The sequence below is a fragment of the Hippichthys cyanospilos genome, chromosome 4 (assembly GCF_059441005.1).
Source record: "Hippichthys cyanospilos isolate Australia breed blue-spotted pipefish chromosome 4, RoL_Hcya_1.0, whole genome shotgun sequence".
Classification (NCBI taxonomy): Eukaryota; Metazoa; Chordata; class Actinopteri; order Syngnathiformes; family Syngnathidae; genus Hippichthys; species Hippichthys cyanospilos.
The window spans coordinates 10,935,396-10,953,470 of NC_142372.1; the positions used below are offsets into that span (position 1 = coordinate 10,935,396).

General features: G+C 39.8%; 1 protein-coding gene across 1 annotated transcript in view; it reads right to left on the bottom strand.

Moving 5' to 3' along the window:
• The window catches only part of ush2a (Usher syndrome 2A (autosomal recessive, mild)), a 156,242-nt gene that overhangs the window by 36,762 nt on the left and 101,405 nt on the right, over nt 1-18,075 (bottom strand). The window contains exons 62-68 of the mRNA XM_088413582.1: nt 15,020-15,243; nt 13,583-13,883; nt 11,452-11,649; nt 11,194-11,348; nt 7,589-7,787; nt 2,568-2,675; nt 1,386-1,569 (exon numbers count right to left, since the gene is read on the bottom strand). Of these exons, the coding sequence (XP_088269708.1) occupies nt 1,386-1,569; nt 2,568-2,675; nt 7,589-7,787; nt 11,194-11,348; nt 11,452-11,649; nt 13,583-13,883; nt 15,020-15,243 (1,369 nt within the window). The remainder of the gene's footprint in view (nt 1-1,385; nt 1,570-2,567; nt 2,676-7,588; nt 7,788-11,193; nt 11,349-11,451; nt 11,650-13,582; nt 13,884-15,019; nt 15,244-18,075) is intronic.

Consider the following 18,075-nt stretch of genomic DNA (forward strand, 5'->3'; position numbering starts at 1 on the left):
ATAGATTCCCCTTTTAAGAGCGTGTGGCTGGCTGGCGCTAAAGCCTACATTAGCTGTGTAAGTGGGCCGCCATTTAACATTAAAAGCTTTTAATTTGCTATAAACCCGGGCACACATGCATTAATAGGTTGCGGTGCTGGGGTTATTGTTCCTGGGCTGAGCATTTTAAACAGGAGGCCATTAGCACCACAGCAGAGGGTTAGGAGGCAGCCAGGAAAAAAGGTATTAAAAGCGACTCATATGTTCACACTAGCACGGACATAAAAACATGAAAAATACACTCTACCCCATGGCAAGGAGCAGGGGAAGGAAGAATAGAAGTACGGAGGAAAATGAGCACAAATTTAAACATGTAATGACAAAAAATATTTACTTCAAAACAAATATCACCATGACATATCAAAATAAAATGATCTGCATGTGAGTGGACTATTTGCATCCGTTTCACTGTGGATGTGTGTTTAAGTGCGTGTGTCCTGTGCGGCCCGGCACAGGGAATAGGTTAATTCTCTCGTCATCTTAGACACTTCCTGGAGTGCCGAAGCAAAGTGACAGCTAATCAACATTGTCATAAATAATCAATGGCCACTTGGAGCAGACTGGTACGCACAAAGTCATGCCTGGACACATGAGTCTGCTTTGATAATAGGGCTGCTGCTACCGGTGGAACTCTCCGCTGCACGGCTAAATTGGGGAAAATACAGGAATGAGGTAAGGGCGGGAGGATGGGAAGGGACCAAGTGGATATTGGGAGAGCGGGGAGAAGTGGAATGTTTCAGGACGGGGATGCCTCCTGGCAGATGGTATGGAATTAGGGAAAATTAAATGTCACACACGCAATCCTTAGATGTCTGCCTGCCTGCGTGTCCATCCTTCCATTCATCCATCCATACCTACCTAACCAAACACATCCATCCATCCATTCATAAAAAAAAAACACAAAAAAAATGGAAAAACAGGAGGAAGGAAAGAGAATATCACTTTACACTCCCTATAATTAAAATGGAAAATCCCTATCAGAAAAAGGCGCAGATTAATAAAGGTTAAATGAAGATAAACAAATCCATAAAAAAATCTTTCCTCTGCTGCTGTCTGCAAGCAAAAGTCAGATCAGATTTATGATTTCACTGCTTAGGCAACCTGTGTGTGTTTGCATCATTGGCACATCAAATATTTGCACATTAAATGGCACAAACAGACATATAGAGAGTGCAGTCCTCAGAGGGAGACACGGATGGACCGATAGCAGAGCCTTTAAAGCAGGGTCACCCCGAATACGAATACACATAAACATGAAAGCAAATCTGGAATATAATTAGCTATGAAGTTACAAGTGTAGTGTGGTTTTGCAGGTGCCATGCTTATGATCAGACATGCTCATGTACCTGCGGTTTGGCAGGAGTCCAACGTCGGTATAATTCTGGTCATGATGGTTTCCGGTATAAATTGTGTGACCGCCTCTTCGCAGTATGTATCGAGAGACCAGCCCATTGGGCCTGGAGGGCTGATCCCAGAACAGTTCTACCACAGATGTGTTGACTATCACATGCCTAGGCGTTGACCACACACCTGCAGGTACACAGAAAGTTTCTCTAGATCATTGGAGGGCTTTTATTTCAGCATGTTTTTTTTAAAAACAAACAACATCTCAGGTGGGATGTTGTAAAAAAAAACAACAACATTTATCACACAACTACTCATAATAGAGTATATACAGTATCAGTCGACCCAATTGTATCATATTTTTAATAAGAAAAAGGTACCTCATCACCGCTGTAAATTATTATTCTCCTTGAAAGTCAATAATAAAAGCTTTTAGACACTCACAATAAAAATGTTGTTTGTACAGCTGGAGAAAACCTAGCCAGACATGATTATTAACTGAAAATTGTCCCACTTGGTTTGTAGTTGATGTCTTAAGACTGTGACATTTAATTATGCACAAAATGCAGTTTATTGAACAGCACAGGCAACAATTCATTATACTTCAATGACAGAAAAAGACAAGACATTATTCTCCATGAGCTGAGAGACAATGAATAAATCACATCCGCTCCTGAAGGATTCCTGCATTAAAAAAAAAAAAAGATAATTCATGATATTTTCATGATGTAAGTCCATTTTTTCAGTTTCCAATTAAAACAGTTTTCTGATGATCAAACCCACGCATCGTCGACAGAGAATAAGTTACTGTAAATTACACAGTTTTAATTAATTTAAGTTGATGTGATTGATTTGTGTGACGCCTTCAGTGACATGAAGACACGGGAATAAGCGGAGGGAGGGACTTGAGGGGACAAACGAGTCACTAAAGACATTGAATGCAGTAGGAAAAGATGAGAGAATGTTGGGCAAAATAGGGGAATACATAACACAGCTATAGGGGAATGATCATGTCGTAATTTAAAAAAAAATACTCTGTATCATAACAAAAGGTAGCATCGCTTTCCAGTATGAAGTGTTAAGAAATTAATTGTAAAATAATACGCCTATTTAAATATTTTTTGTGCAGTTCTTCATACTTGTGTGTCTAATGAAAACAAGTGTGTGTACGTGTATGTGTGTACCAGTGGGGGATGCCTGCAGGGTACGTCCCGTGGAAGGTGAACTGGCGCCACATCCTACAGCTGTGCAGGCCACCAACACAAATGTGTAGTCTGTGAACGGCTGCAAACCTAGAGCACATAAATGAAATGTTGATATGTACAGTATGAAACACAAATTACAGCTATAGAAACCATCCCTTTTTGCATTCAGTAGATATTAATTGTGCAAATGATATTTTTTTATTATTATTGATCAATGGATACACTGAGGTAAGAAAGTAAGAAAAAGGTCAGTTTTCCCAACATATCTGTTCCCCCGCATTGTGCCCCCCCCCCCCCCCCCCCTTCATTCTTGCCACTCTCAACGGATGGATCCATATCTGTCCGTGCTAAATTATGCATGCCATAACTCAATAATGAAACAACGTAAAGACGGGCAGCTGCGGCGCTGACACGGGATGGAAGCGGTCCGACGCAGTAATGTCATCAGCTTTTGATCTATGATAATTATGATACCTTGGTATGCGTTTAGGCTCCGGCGTCCTGATATGATTTATTTATGTGTCCCCCCTGCAACGCAGTCTTAAAGGAATCACACGGCCACTTAAGTGGATCTTTAAGTGTATATGAGATTTATTTGTGTGGAAATGTAAGTGCATTTTTTTTTTATTTTAGATAATACATTTGAAAACTTTGAGTGTTTGGTCATTATTCCTTGCCCTCGATGCACAGCGGGTGAGGCAAAGTAGGAAATGCAAATGCTCCAAGGTGTGATGGGACTTGACTGAATGTTTTATGGTCATTCACTTAGCAGCTGACTGCATACAACAGCTTGCAAATCAAATTCACAAAAAGGCGTAAAACAGTTTTAGCTCAAATGATGACTCCAACGATAGACTGTGGCACAGCTTTCAAAAGATGAATATTATATATATCATACATATATTCACGTCAAACAATAAATAATATTGATTTAATAGATGTATACAGAAACAGTGAATCACTTCTTTATTCCCAAGCGGTTTAGGAAAATGCTGTAGAATGATCTTTTAAATGTCTTCTCAATTTCTATTGTCACAAAAAGACTTTACACTTTACTCAATTAAGCTAGATACGTATGTGTTACGATTCAAATTAAACGGAACTAAAATATTTCATGCAAATAATTTAGTCAATAATCTAACTGATTTTCTGCTGGTCTTCCTCACAGTGCGTGTTTGGATTCTGGGTGGACAAAAAAAAAAAAAAAAAAAGAGACCCAACTGTGCGGCTCAGCTGCTAGTCCCACTCAGCTGGTGCGGACAAATGCGACTCAGAGCATGTCTTTACACACATATGCATACACACACACGCACAATCACACAAATGATACAGAGTGAATAGACCGAGCACACTTTCCTCAGATTGCTCACCTCTGCTTGGCCTGTTTAACATGCCTTGTGGGCCCCTGTGCTTAACCAAAACTGATCAATATGCATGTGTTTGTGATCTCACAATTGGTTACGTTTGCGTTAAATAAAGAAAATCTGTCAGTCGGGGATGGATCGTAAGGCCACGTCACACCATTTAACCGAGCAACTAAGCATGTGCTTGAATAAATGTGTGTGCATTCTAGCATAGTAAATGTCGACACTGGTTGGAATCTCATGTGGCACAACACTGAATAATCAGAGAATATCTAAAAAAAAAAGGTCAAATTCAAACATCGCATATAGTCAAGTAAACAATGCAAATGAAATGAAATAATGAAAATAGAGTATGCTTGGCAGGAGATTCAAAGCTGACAACAATACAAAATGTCCACATGCGAAGTTAGAATGGAAGAGGACGTAGCAACATGAGAAAACAAAGTCACACACTAACAATCAAATCAAACAATGTCAACTGCTCTAACTTTATCAAATTCATTGTTGTGCTTTTTTTGTGCACCAGGATGACCTTTATCACTCATCCTAAAGAGGGCAGTGTTGTTCTGTTGGTGAAACACTAGTGTGTGTGCGTACGTGTGTGTGCGAGGGAGGCAAGGATGGAAAGAGAGATGAGTGTTCGTCCATGCACTCTCATACAAACACACGTGTGCTTATATGCCTGATTATGGAAAGGGAGCGGAAGCTTCAATCATTTTAACAGTGATCACCAGCAAGTGAAAAACGGGTGGAGGGCGTTGTGATGCCAGCGGGACAAGACGAGACTGTCATTCCAAGGTGTGTGCGTGTGTGTGTGTGTATGAGCGAGAAAGTGGAGCGAGAGAAAGCAAGAGTGATTAAAAAAACTTACATACAGTATTAGTAAGGCAAAGAAGCTGGTCACCAACGTTTTTTTTCTCCCTTAACTTGATGTGTGTTCATTTTGGTGGAAAAAAAAGGGTATTAAAAATGAACATTTATTGGTTTGCCTCTGCTTGTTTGTGTCAGGGAATATGATAATATGAGGCCATCAGCAGATTGACAATGCAAAGAGCTTATCCCTTATGTGTAGGTAAAAGCAAGAAGGTAAAATTTATCTCCTGTAATAAGTGAAATCACGATGATGATGAGGGAAGGAAAAAGGAGGGCGCAAGAAGGTAGCGTGCTTTGATGACACTTCTTCCATACAATAGAAGACAACTATACAGAAGACTTCCTGCATGTTGCTGTGTTTCCAAAAAGAATTTAAAAAATGTTTAAATATGGATATAGGGTTTTATGTTTTAGTACATCATTGTTATGTACCATTTATGTATATATTTGAATTAATTTGTGAAAAACACGTTTATTAATTAAAATGCTACAATTTTTGCATGGAACCTATTAATGATATATTTAAAATGAAATAGTCTTAATGGTTTTTTCACACCAAATTGTTAGGTAGCATAATATATTGACATTTTTATACAATATCTGGTGCTAAGATTTGAATACAATGTTTTGAGTAATATGTTTGGAAACATGCATGCTATACTGTATTTCCAATGAGGAATGATGCGCAAGCCGTGCACAGGAATTTGGAAACATCCATCCTTTTTTCTTTAGTCCCTTATCCTCATTAGGGTCGCAGGCCTGCTGGTGCCTATCCCAGCTGTCTATGGGCAATAGGCGGGGGACACCCTGAACTGGTTGCCAGCTAATTGCAGGGTACACAGAGACAAACAACCAATCACACTTTCGAGAGTCCAATTCCCCTGCTAAGCATGTCTTTGGAATGTGGGAGGAAGCCGGCGTGCCCGGCGAAAACATGCAAACTCCGCAAAGGAAAGCCGGAACGGTGAGGTGCACATGCTAATCACTGCACCACCGAACTGCCTATTTTGGAAACATGTATGTTATATATCCAGTGAGGGATGATGGGCAAGCCATGAACAGGAGGATGGGGATGAAATCTGTGAAGCATCTGTCCTATCTAATTCTTCTCTCTTTTTGTAGCCCAATGTTGAATTCATGAGGTAATTGTTTTTTTTTCTCCTTAGATGACATTCTAATCCTTATACTGACACAGATGAGAGAAAAGTTTGTGTCTTGACACAGTGGAGCATGCACCGATCAAAATGCACAGTATGGCCAGCGGTAAGAAAAGAAGAAGAAGAAGAAGAAAAAGAAAGCTATGAATAAATAAAAGAACATACTCTATTCCCTGCTGTTGTAAATTAATAATGAGCCTACAAAAGGCCAATTAAACACATGATTAATGCCATAATCTATATAATTGCAAGCGATCATTCATTGCAAGCTAATGATGGCAATGCTTAATATTGATTCACATGGGGTACCTTTGAACAGCAGAGCTTAATTTTGTCTACGAAGTGTCATCGTTGCAAACAGCTAAACATGCTATTAATAAGGGGCCTAGATGTTGCTTTTCCCGAAGCAAATCATTGATCAACAGTAGGCAGAACGATGTGGTCATAGTAAGAAAATACCGACTTAAAAAAAAAAAAAAAAGACTCATGATTCATTTCATAGAATGCGTTTCTATGCCCAGATTTTATTGAAAAACTATAATATAATATAATATAATATAATATAATATAATATAATATAATATAATATAATATAATATAATATAATATAATATAATATAATATAATATAATAATCATATAATAATCATATAATATAATATAATATAATATAATATAATATAATGTTTTAAAACATTTGAGAACATTTTCATTTCTCACTCAGTCTTTGTGAACATGTCCTTATTAACTCAGACTTCTAGAGGCTCTAGCATGTAGTTCGTGATAAAATGTGATAGTTTTCTGATTTTGATGACTGTGATGTATCGCTTTTAAGTGTTTAAGAGCAGATGAACACAGTTTACAGAGCGCAACAAAGTTACACTTGTGTGTGTTGGAATGCTGAACCCATTAGGCGAGTCCAGTATGACCATTTGTTTTACTTGCTTTGCTTCACACAAGCACACACACAAAACAACAATGGGGCGGTGGGAATAGTGTCGTGGCTGCTAAAGACGAAGCTTGAGGAGAATTGTGATGAGGTGAAGTGTTATTAAACTTTAGGTTAAAAACTGGCTATACCTAGAACTCAAAGAATTAAAAAATGTAACAAATCCCCTTGAAATAACAAACAAAACAATGTGTGAAATGTGCAGTGTGTTATTTTATTAGTTTGTTGTGCTTGGCCTTCACAAGTGGCCATGTGCATGTATGCGTGCGTGTATGAGAGAGAGACTGAACTACAGTATAAGCATGGCAGAAATTAGATGTATATTCGGTCATTAGACGGCTTCCACCAAAGCAGCATACATACATATATGCATGTCAAAGATAGGGGAGAGAAGGAAGGGAGGGGAGAGGAGGCGTTGACGGACAAGGAGCCGCTTTAGAGATGACAAAGGAAGAAGAGAAGATGGAAGAGTATTAAGGGGAGTGACAAGAAGGGGAAGTTTGTGTTGCAGGGGCAAGGAGATGGAAAGAAAAGAGGATGAAGGAAATAAATTGATGAGAGGCAGAATACAAAAAGGATGATTAAAATGACAGAAAGCCAAACCAAAAGAAATAAATAACACGAGGTAACGTCAAAAAGATGACAAACTGTTCCTTACCAATCACCGTAAAATTGCCGGGTGCTTGTGTGTGTGTAAATACGGTGCCAACGCCGGTCTGGTTCAGGTGGTAGCGCTGCACTCTTCCATTGGGATGTGCGGGTCGGACCCAGCTCAAGCGAAGAGAGGAGGGGCTCAAAGCTCTTACGGCTGGAGACTGAACCCCCTCTGGGACTCCTTGAACTGTTACCGCCACCATCTGAACACACACAGGACATGCACACGCACTATTTCATCATTAACATGTCATTTCAAAATTATATATGGATATCTGAGAATAAAAATGAACACAGCACAACGTGGGTCGTGGAGGCCCTTTTCCAGTGGAAAATTCCCACTGCTTGCATATAGGGCCTTAATCATTGTTTTGTTGAGTTTTGAAAAGTACCTGGACAAGTATTGTAGATGTATCACACAGTAACTTTAGGAGTGGGATTTACAGCTATACACAATACTGTACAATGAAAATTTTATTATCGGTCATTACTTAACAATAGGCCCAAAATATAAAAATTGCCGTGCCTGATTTTTTTTAAACCTACATGGGACGGCTACTGTTGCAGTATCAGTAGTCGCCTGGCGGATGAAAGCGAGGCCATAGAATCGTTGGGCAATCTGCTGCTAATGGCAACAGGGATATCCTGCCTTAATAGACTGTCACGGGCACTTCCCCCACCTGTCCCGCACACCGCTATGCAATTAGGACACCGCTGCTCCAACTAAAGAGATGCTTGGGCGATCCCACAAAAGTACAACATCTATGCGCAACAAAGCAAAGGCCAACAATAGGGCCAACGTTTTGATTAAAAAAAAAAAAAAAAACGGTACGTGGAAGTGAATATGATTTTTCGCTATTTTGTGGCTGACTGGATTTATCTGAACTTGATTCACAATAATACACTACTTTCTGATTCCATTTTCCTTTTTTTTTTCTGGGCCATTCTACCACATGGGTGACCGTTGTGTCTCAAGAAAATAAAGAATAAAAAAATGATAATTTTGAGTAAAAGATCAATTCAAATTCAAAGAGCACCTCCTGATAACATTGATATTTGAGGTGCAATGGTTCTCAACGAGTTGTATTCTGAATCATTAATAATATTAAAAAGATGAATTTAATTTATCTTAAAGACTGGAGAACTGTTTTTCTTGCCGGGCTCCACTTCCTAACATGTGACTTGACCATGAATTGTATACTATGAAACTTTATTTTTTAATTCATTTTTAGATAAATTAATTTTACATGTGTTACTCATTATTCTAACTAAAGAAAACTACTCTTTTTTTTTTTTTAATTTACACTTTAGTTGTGTCATTTGTTTTTCCCTCAAATCATGGTACCCTAATACATTCCACCTTCTGAAATTTTTTTCATCACAATATCCAGAGGGGGAAAAAAAACAAAAACAAACCTGATTTCCTCCTGGTTACTACAGTGTGAACATAAAATAAAACACTAAGTAATAAAAATTCTGTGTGTAATTTTTTGGAACTTGTTTTTGTTGAAATTTCAGAAAGATCACACAATTTGGAGGTCTATGTTTTCGTTAGACCGAGGCAGATAAGAATACAAGTTGAAAAAAATTGTTTTTGAACGCAGTTGTGGTTCATTCATCAATTATTAAGTAAAAAAAAAAAACTGTCAAATAGCCAAGTCACAATTATAACAATTGCTAATCAATTTAGAAAATCTTATTGTGTTGAAGCTGGGGCATTTTACTGTGTATTATGTATTCTTCTTTATAGGCTCTTGAGTGTGTTGCACTATCACAAAATAGAATCGCAGTCAACTCAATCCGATTCTTTGTTTTGCTTTGATGTCAGGAAAAATGTCATGAGGCAAAACAAGAGATGAGGCGTGATTGTCACCAAAGACAACCAGGAGTGCAAAAGTAGAAGCAAAAGTAAATACAACAGATGGGAGAGCTTGACGTTCCTATCAGGCGAATGACAGCAGACAAATAGCAGAGGCAACAGGACAAGAGCATTTCAAGACAAAGGAGGACCAATCGCTCTTCCGACCTCTCCAAGTGACCGAGCGTATTACATCAGCACCTTCTGTTGTGGCGGCAGGTGTGCACTTGAGCGTGTGTCTGTGTTGGCTGGTGGACGCCGGGCCCAGTGTGCGGATGCCAGGTAATTGCACTGGTGTATTAGGTTAGCCCACCTTGTCCCATAATTGGGAATGTTTGGCCAATTTTCACTGGTGTACAAACTAATCCAAGTCACTCCCTTTCCGCTCTCTTCTGGGACCGTGTGCGCTGGGTTTTGTGCTCCGCGTGTGTGTGCGTGCGTGTGGACGACAGAGATTGAGCTTGTTGTTTAACTGTGCTTGCTTATCAGGGGTGTATACAAGGCTCTTCTGGTGGTCATGGCTAGTTGGAGAAGTCTTCACTTTTATATAATGATGGGATGTTTATTGATTCTGAAATGCGTTTCTGGAATAAGTAATTACAATGCACTGGAACCACTGAAGTTGACGAGTCAAATGCCTCCACATTCTGAACTTCAAACCATCACATTGGAGACATCATCAGATCAGCAAGCATCAGAGAACTAATACATGGGTGTGAAATAAGGAGATAAGCGGGAGACACTTGCAAAGCAGAATGACCTCAGCATCGACACAGAGCACCCTCCCTAATCACTCACTGAGGGGAGGGGGTTGAATGGGATACAAGCAAGGGCTTGTGCTTGGGTCCTAACTGTGTTGATTCCTGCACTGGTGGAATCCTACTATACGGGCACACCAAATGAGACAATGTTAGCAAAATGAATTCCATTATTTCCTGAGACTGACTCTGCATGCCACCCCTGGCTACCCCGCAATGATGGCAACCTGGCCACACCATAAAAGAATTTCAGGCTACATCTCTGTGAGCGAAATGCATCTAACACTGCAATCGAACTCAGGCAACTCAAAAAAGGTTCACACTTATCCATCAAGTGTGACAAAGAAAGACAGAGAAATAAATGGAACATTTTTGTTGATGCATCGTTCTCTATTTTTTAAGCATTTATCCCACTTTTATTTCTCTCATTATCATCCATGTAAATGTTCTTCCAAGTGCATTTATTGTAAACAATTGAGTCATCATTAATTTATCTATAAACCCAAGGTTCCATAAGACCATCATTAGCCTCTTTGGTGAACTATCGTCATTTTTACATAACGTTTTGCCAAATAATAATACATGTTCAATAAGCTACAAAAGCAAGACAGACATTTTTCAACAGGAGCTTTCATCTGTGCTAAGCCGGCGAAATTAATTGTTGTGTTGATATCAGCTCAGCTACAGCTCAAGAGATAGCAAAGGGGAGTTACTGTGTGAAGCTATTATGGATGCTATCACAAACATCAGGTGGACTCAGCAAATCCACAGCCTCATATACTGTGAGAAAGAGCATAGGCATCGTCGTGTTCTGACATGGAAAATGCAAACCTTCCAAAAGGAGTGAACAGACTACATTTTATAGTATGCAAAACCGGAACTATAGTGCACATACAGACAACCTTGGTTCACTCAACTAGTTTGAAAAGTGGATCGTTCTTGAGGCCCAAAGGAAAAGTTATGTTCTGTCTCTTCACTGGGACACAGTCTTACCTTTGGACTATCAGTACAACCGGCCCTGTTGCAAGCCCTTAATTGGTAAGTAAATTCCTGGAAAGGCCTGATTCCACCCACATCTGTGAAGCTCTTCTCATCGCCGCGGTAACGCTCTTGTCCATCACGCAGTATCGCATAGTGGGTTATGACTCCTAGCTCAAAGGAGAACAGAGGTAGATAAATTATAAGTTAATAGATTTAAGAGACGAAGCATCTTTGACCATGTAAGAACTAAACATCTGCATTTCCACATGCCATTAGGTCTAGCAGGTGCTTGCCAATGCCACTGGATAACGTCACTCCGTTCACCCAGGCGTCTCCATCGAGGTGGGGGCACTCCCCAGGGTTTGTCTTCGCTGGTGGTCACCGTGATAACATCACTGGAGCCTCGGCCAAAGTTGTTCCAGCCTCTCACTCTGTACTCGTAGGCGGTGAAGGGCTCCAAGTCAGAATCTAATAAGTTAACGGTAGAAAAAACTGTTAACGATAAATTATAAATAAGACATTGCTCTGATGTGATTGGCTGGTTCAGATCAATTTTTTAGCATATGCAGACTATTTTTTAAAAATATTTTTACCATTTTCGGGGGCTTATCTAACACCCCCCATATTTCACTTTGTATTAAATGTCTATCAGTAGTGTGTTGAGATTTTTTAGAGTTTAACTAATAATATTTTTCCCAACATTTCAATTACATGCAAATTTTGACTTGTCTGTGCCGGTCCCAATCACCTGTGAATAGCAAGGTCAAGATCAGTTTCAAATTGTTTGCTTCTCTCATGCGGCTAAATAAGGTCACCAAACTATCAGTACGGTCAATGCCGAATTACACATTGCAAACTAACCACAATAACAGCATATTGTCAATCCGGGCAAAATATTTGCAATTGCACAAAGTATAACATAGGGAACATGTTAATGTGCAGGTCTTAAACATTATGTGGTTACAGTAACAGCAGTTCAATTTGTGTAAAGCACTAAGGGAGCATCGCCAATGGCTGCAGACATTACATGAACATATAACAAATAAATGCACTGGTCGCTGCTTGACAAGCTGTAAATGTGAGGCGGTGACTGGGGCCTTGTTACAGCCCTTCTGCTGAGGTACATGTACAGGAGTGTATATAAAGACCGATGTACTTGCCCGCACTCACACACATATGTGACGTGCCTTTTAGGAGACCTAAGGGACTGCTGCTATAAATGAAAGCATGTTTTAACCACCAGTCTGGGACTATTGTCTTTACTACGGTGAAAACCCTGCCTGCAAAAACACACGCGGTGACATACACGCAAATGAAACAAAGGGTGTGCCACCATAAATAGACACATGCCTCAAAAGTGTTTATGTATTTGATTAAGAATTGACTGTGGGAAGTGTCATCCTGTTTGTAGCCAATACATATTTATAGCTTGTGAGTGAGATACAGCGGTTCAGGCTTCCACCTAAGGGAAGTATAGCATGATAGGCGGTGTGTGCGTGCATGTGTGCATGGGCAACATCTGGTGGATGGCGGGTGGTGACAGCTTTATGTGCCTCTGCCCAGATGGTGTCACAGCATCGCCTAGAAACTTATCTTAACCACCTCATGCACACATGCATAAACACAATGGAAACTGATTGGTTCAACGGGTCAGATTTTGACCAACATTTTGGGTGAAAAATAGGCCTTGAAAACACAAGAGCTCCATTGGATTCAACCTTGGAAAGGATGACTCACATTACATGGGGGAAGTTGTAGTTTCAGAACCTTGTTATTGTAAGAGTGAATATAGGCCTGGGAAAAAAGGTCGACCAGGTCAGGTTTGTCAACTAATAGGTCGCCTAAGAATATAGGCCTCGAAGCTTCGCCGGAACCATGTTTGCCCCATTGTTTTCTATGTGGATCTTTCTTGCAGACGTACGTGGTGTCGCAATGACAACAAAGGAGACCAACTCCTTTGTTAAAATAAGAGTGACAAGAATAAAGTGATATTTTTGCAAAGTGAATGTAAAGACCGTCTTGACATAATGGCTCCATTTCTTATGTTTGTACACCAACTAGTGGCGAAATGGCTGATGTAAATTTTGTGGCGGGCTTCAGAAAATACAATGTTAACACATGGAGCTGCCAAACGCATGAGAGCTGTATTATTCCCAAAATAAAACATCACAACAAAAAAAAATCTCCTGTATGCAGTTGGTTTTAAATGTTAAAATTTTAACCAGTAGGGGGCAGCCAAGAATGAACAGTGCCCAGTCTCTTGTCAAAAAGAAAAAGAAGAAGAGAAGGAGGAGGAAGAAGAAGTTAGTTACGCAGAGTAGCTAAGAGGCAGCTCCACTTAAGTTTAGTCAAGGAATTTCGTTGAAGCATATTATTCTTCACAATGCCACAAAAAAAATACCTGTATAGGTGTATTTTTTTGCATCTCCGCTGTAGACAACTTCCTCATGAGATGCACACAAACTCCCATCTTTACCCAAAATGCCAGTGCGCAGATGATTGATGTTTGCATGTGTGCGGGAGCCTGTGATGAGTGCCTCAGATGTGGCATCAATTGTAGGTGAGTATGTAGCGGGGGGAGTGTCAGCATGTGCAGACATGACCCATGTGCAGGCGGTTGTGGATGGGTCAATGTCACAGGAGCCACAGTAGGCTGTGGAGGATGCAGACACTGGACATACAGCACCCTGCAAACAGGCAGTCTGAAAAGAAGGGAACAAAACAGACAATTCATTTGCTGGTCATCAAGTAAAAGCATATGGTTCCAACTTGAGGAGAAAGTCAGAAAACTATTTAGTAGTGAGGGACAAACAAAGCTTCAAGAAGCACTTGTAATATTTTCTGACTCCTCTAAATAGCCCTCTTCATTTAAAGATACAGTGGACATTTCATACATTTCCACGGAACCAACCCTTGTTTTTAAACCAAGAACACCATCTAGAGGGATAAAAACATCACAAGTACGACGTGAAGCTTCATTTACCGTTCACTACTATTTCTAGTGCCATAAACAAGGGGAACGCAACATACAAAACATGTAACAAAGATGCTTTGAAGAGATTTGTTTCAAAGAAGCCAATCTAACATATCTTAAGAAGAAATTGAAAATAGATAATAAAAAGATAAGTCAGGCCTTGTCCAACAACAAAGTCCAACTTGACCTCATAAATATTCTTCTGGATTAATGAACAAAGAATAATCCTAGAAATCTTAAAAAAGTTATAACAGGCTAGGAAATAATTTATCCAATGCTTCCTCCTTGTATATCATTGTAGGTGTCATGGCAAAGTGTCTCAATACTTTTGTCTACGTACCTTAGCAATTGGCAAGGTGTGTGTTTGCATGAAGTATGTGATGCAACGACCTTAATGACATCATTACAGCTAATGCGCGGCTACCCCCTGTCCTCTTGTGCATTCACTATGGTGTCCATTTGTGTGTATATGTGTGTGTGCTGACACCATATGACCCGAAATGATGAAGGGAAGATGAACCAGCCCCCAACTCCAAAGGGTGATCTCTTCTAACTGGATGTGACCGTTGTTTCAGCTACTGTCAGTTGGAAAGGTTAACAAAGTTAACATTGATTAATTGAATGCTAATTTTCTGAAAAATTTGTTAAACGCCCATGCCAACCTCAGTTACAATGTAAATGTCTCATTGGGAGTAGCATTGAGCTAATATCTCATAGGAGAATTAGTATGATCTTCATAATATATTATTTATCTGTTAGCTTGTGGGAAGAAAATCAATGTCATATCCACAAATGACTGATTAAAATGAGTGAAGTCAATGCTTTTTTGTGTAATGTTAAGCAGAACGATGTGACTGAACAAACCTCGATCAAAAGGCCTGGTGTGGGCCTGCTGGCACATACGTGCCGTCGAGAATCAAAACCAATGTCATTGCAGCACTCTTGTTCTTCATAAATAACCTTTGACCCGCAGCACTTGAGTTTGACAGTGCTGTTGCCCGATGGATGTATTGTTGAAATTCCATCACTGCCCATGCAGCAAAGAGATGTAGAAGAGTTGATATACTCTTGGCCACAGCAGGAAAAACCTAAGGATTAAAAAAATGCTGATTAGGAATCATTTAATGCTATCTAATTTAAGATCCTTTACCTTTCCATGTTGGAAGTGCAGAGTGCTATCAATTAGCTAAAATTCTGGGCATTATTGGCTTTACCAATATTGGCGTTGTCTCTCAAGAAACAGCGGCTCCAAAACATCCCTTAGCGACTAGATCACAAACCCAAAACCACACCAAAGAGCTTTAAAATGGATTAATCAACATAACAAAACCCAGCTACTGTAATTAAGTTTAATCGCTTTAACTGAGAGTATAGGGAGATCAAAGTAAATGTATACGTTTTTTTTTTTTATGTGTGGTGTGTAATGCGATGTCAATAATCAATGATTGCGATGGATCAGTTGACTGTGATCCATGCATTGGGCATCCCTGGTATACATTGTTCATATATGCAATAACAGTTAGTTTTAGCTTCCAAAATATAGTATGCATCATTATCTTCATTATGTAAGTTGACAACATGATAGATTTAATGTATTTTTATCCATCCATCTATCCATCCATCCATTTTCTATAGTCGCTTATCGTCATTAGGGTCGCAGGCCTGCTGGTGCCTATCCCAGCTGTCTATGGGCAATATGCGGGGTGCACCGTGAACTGGTTGCCAGCCAATTGCAGGGCATACCTAAAGAGAATTTAGAATATCCACTTCATCTACCATGCATGTTTGTGGAATGTGGGAGGAAGCCCGAGAAAGAACCCATGCAGGCTCAGGGAGACCAAACTCCGCATACGCAAGCCGGAGCCAGCTGGAATTGAACTTGGGTCCATTAATTGTGAGGTGGATGTGATAACCATTACCACGTTTCATTTATATTTATATCTTATGTAATAATTTCATAACGTGAATGTATTATTCTTCCAAATCTTTTTTTTTTCATTTCCTAATTATTTCTAAATTTATAAGATGCTCAGCGAGAGTCAAACATCTAAACGCCTACATCCTCATATTCAATAAGAATTTGGGGCATATTAAGGTAGTCATTTTTTGTTTTAAATTAAACTTGGACTTTTAGTTACGACGCAAAATAAAGTCGTTGAAGGACTGTTTGGAAGCGACAATCTCCCAAAATAACATTGCATCTGAAGTGTGTGACATTGGTGTGTGTGTGTGTTTGCAAAAGGTGAGGTCGCAGATGTGAGGGTGAAACAAAAGTCGGAGGGAGCTGAAGACGGCAAAGCGTCTCTCCTGTGGCCCTGGTAATTACCCAGGTTGAGGCAATCAGGTTAGTGAGACATCAACCCAGCTTAGCTGAGGGGATTGTCATGCTCTGGCCTTCCAGTGGATTAGGGCCGTAATATTGTCCTGCTGTAAAACTGAGTCAGCAAGTCACCCGCTGTGGGGACGCATTGAAAATTGAAATGAGCAACACAGAACGACTGAAATATTCTTCCCGTGCTTAAAGGACAAATTGCATTTTAACCAGAGTCAAATAGTAAAAGCTTCTCATTCTGAATCAGCGTGGGTAAAACGATAAGAACCCATAGCCTCCGGTCTTTGGTGATTATTCAGCTTCTGGTTAAAATAATGCAACTTTCATGAGGTATTTAGTAAGTGTATCCTAACGGTTGATGACATGCTGATCTGCGATGGCATCTGCCTCCAGCTGTGGAGCTCATTTTATTTGACAGCAGACATTAAACACCAAGTCATTGCTTTGTGTCACGGCCTTGTCCTCTAATGGAGCTGCAGCTAGTTGCAGCGTGATAAATAACTTATTGTCCAACACCTCCATCAGCGTTAACTCCTCATGCAAATCAAATGCTGTGGAGCAACTATATTACCTGACACAATCAGGCAGAGAATCTCATCTCTGCGGTCTGTGGCAGCGTTGCAACACATTGTAACCTCGGCAGCGCGCGACAGCGCAATATGCGCGCGCGGACGTGTTTGTGATTGTGTGACATAAAGGCAGTGTGACGGCCGGTAACTCACTTAGCGGCGGCAGCTGTTGCAAAGCAGAGGCTCGCCGGCCAATTCCCTCAGCGACTTACTTCAGCTTCAATGACGAGCAAATAAACAGCTCAACACTTTTCCAAATAGCTTTTCTACACTCAACGCTTGTCCTCGCGCCATCGTCACCTTTACGCCGGTTCCCTCCACGTTTACCGCGTTCGGATGACTGTGGCTCGATTGAGAGTTATCAACATCCCTTAGACTAACTTGAAAATTTATGATCGCGGAGAACCACTTTGCATTTCACTGGCCATTCTCCAATATGGACCATAAAAGTTGTTCAACCAAACAATAAGGTTTCAATAAGTTCAGCTCAAATAAACTTTGAACTGTCTTTTGAAGGACATTCCATCTGAGGAAAACCTGCCGTAAGTTCATCAAAATTGACGTTGTTTCACATGTTAAAAATAATAAATACATGCAATCGGTGTAATTTTTGTTCAGTCCAACTTAGAGGGAGGAACAATATGAAGAGAAATAGCTAAGTAAACCTGCAACAGATATGGTCATAATGATTGAATTTGCTTTTTTTTTTTTTTTTTGCCTGCTGTGATTTAAAAAGAAAAAAAAAACGGCAAAAAATAAGCAACATAAAACTGCAATACAAAAAGTTATGGTCAGAAATGAATTTCTTATGATAGAGTGAAGACACAATAACTGAACCAAAATGTAGAGCACGAAAAGTTAAAGTATGCGTCATGTTGATTGTATTGAATAGATGATGTTCTGTTGAAAATGCTTGTTGGTCAAACAATAACTTTAGTGCAAGCAGATCACGTACATGCAAACAGTTCTATAAAATATGTATTAAAGCACGACCTTTATTTATCAATTATTTGATCACG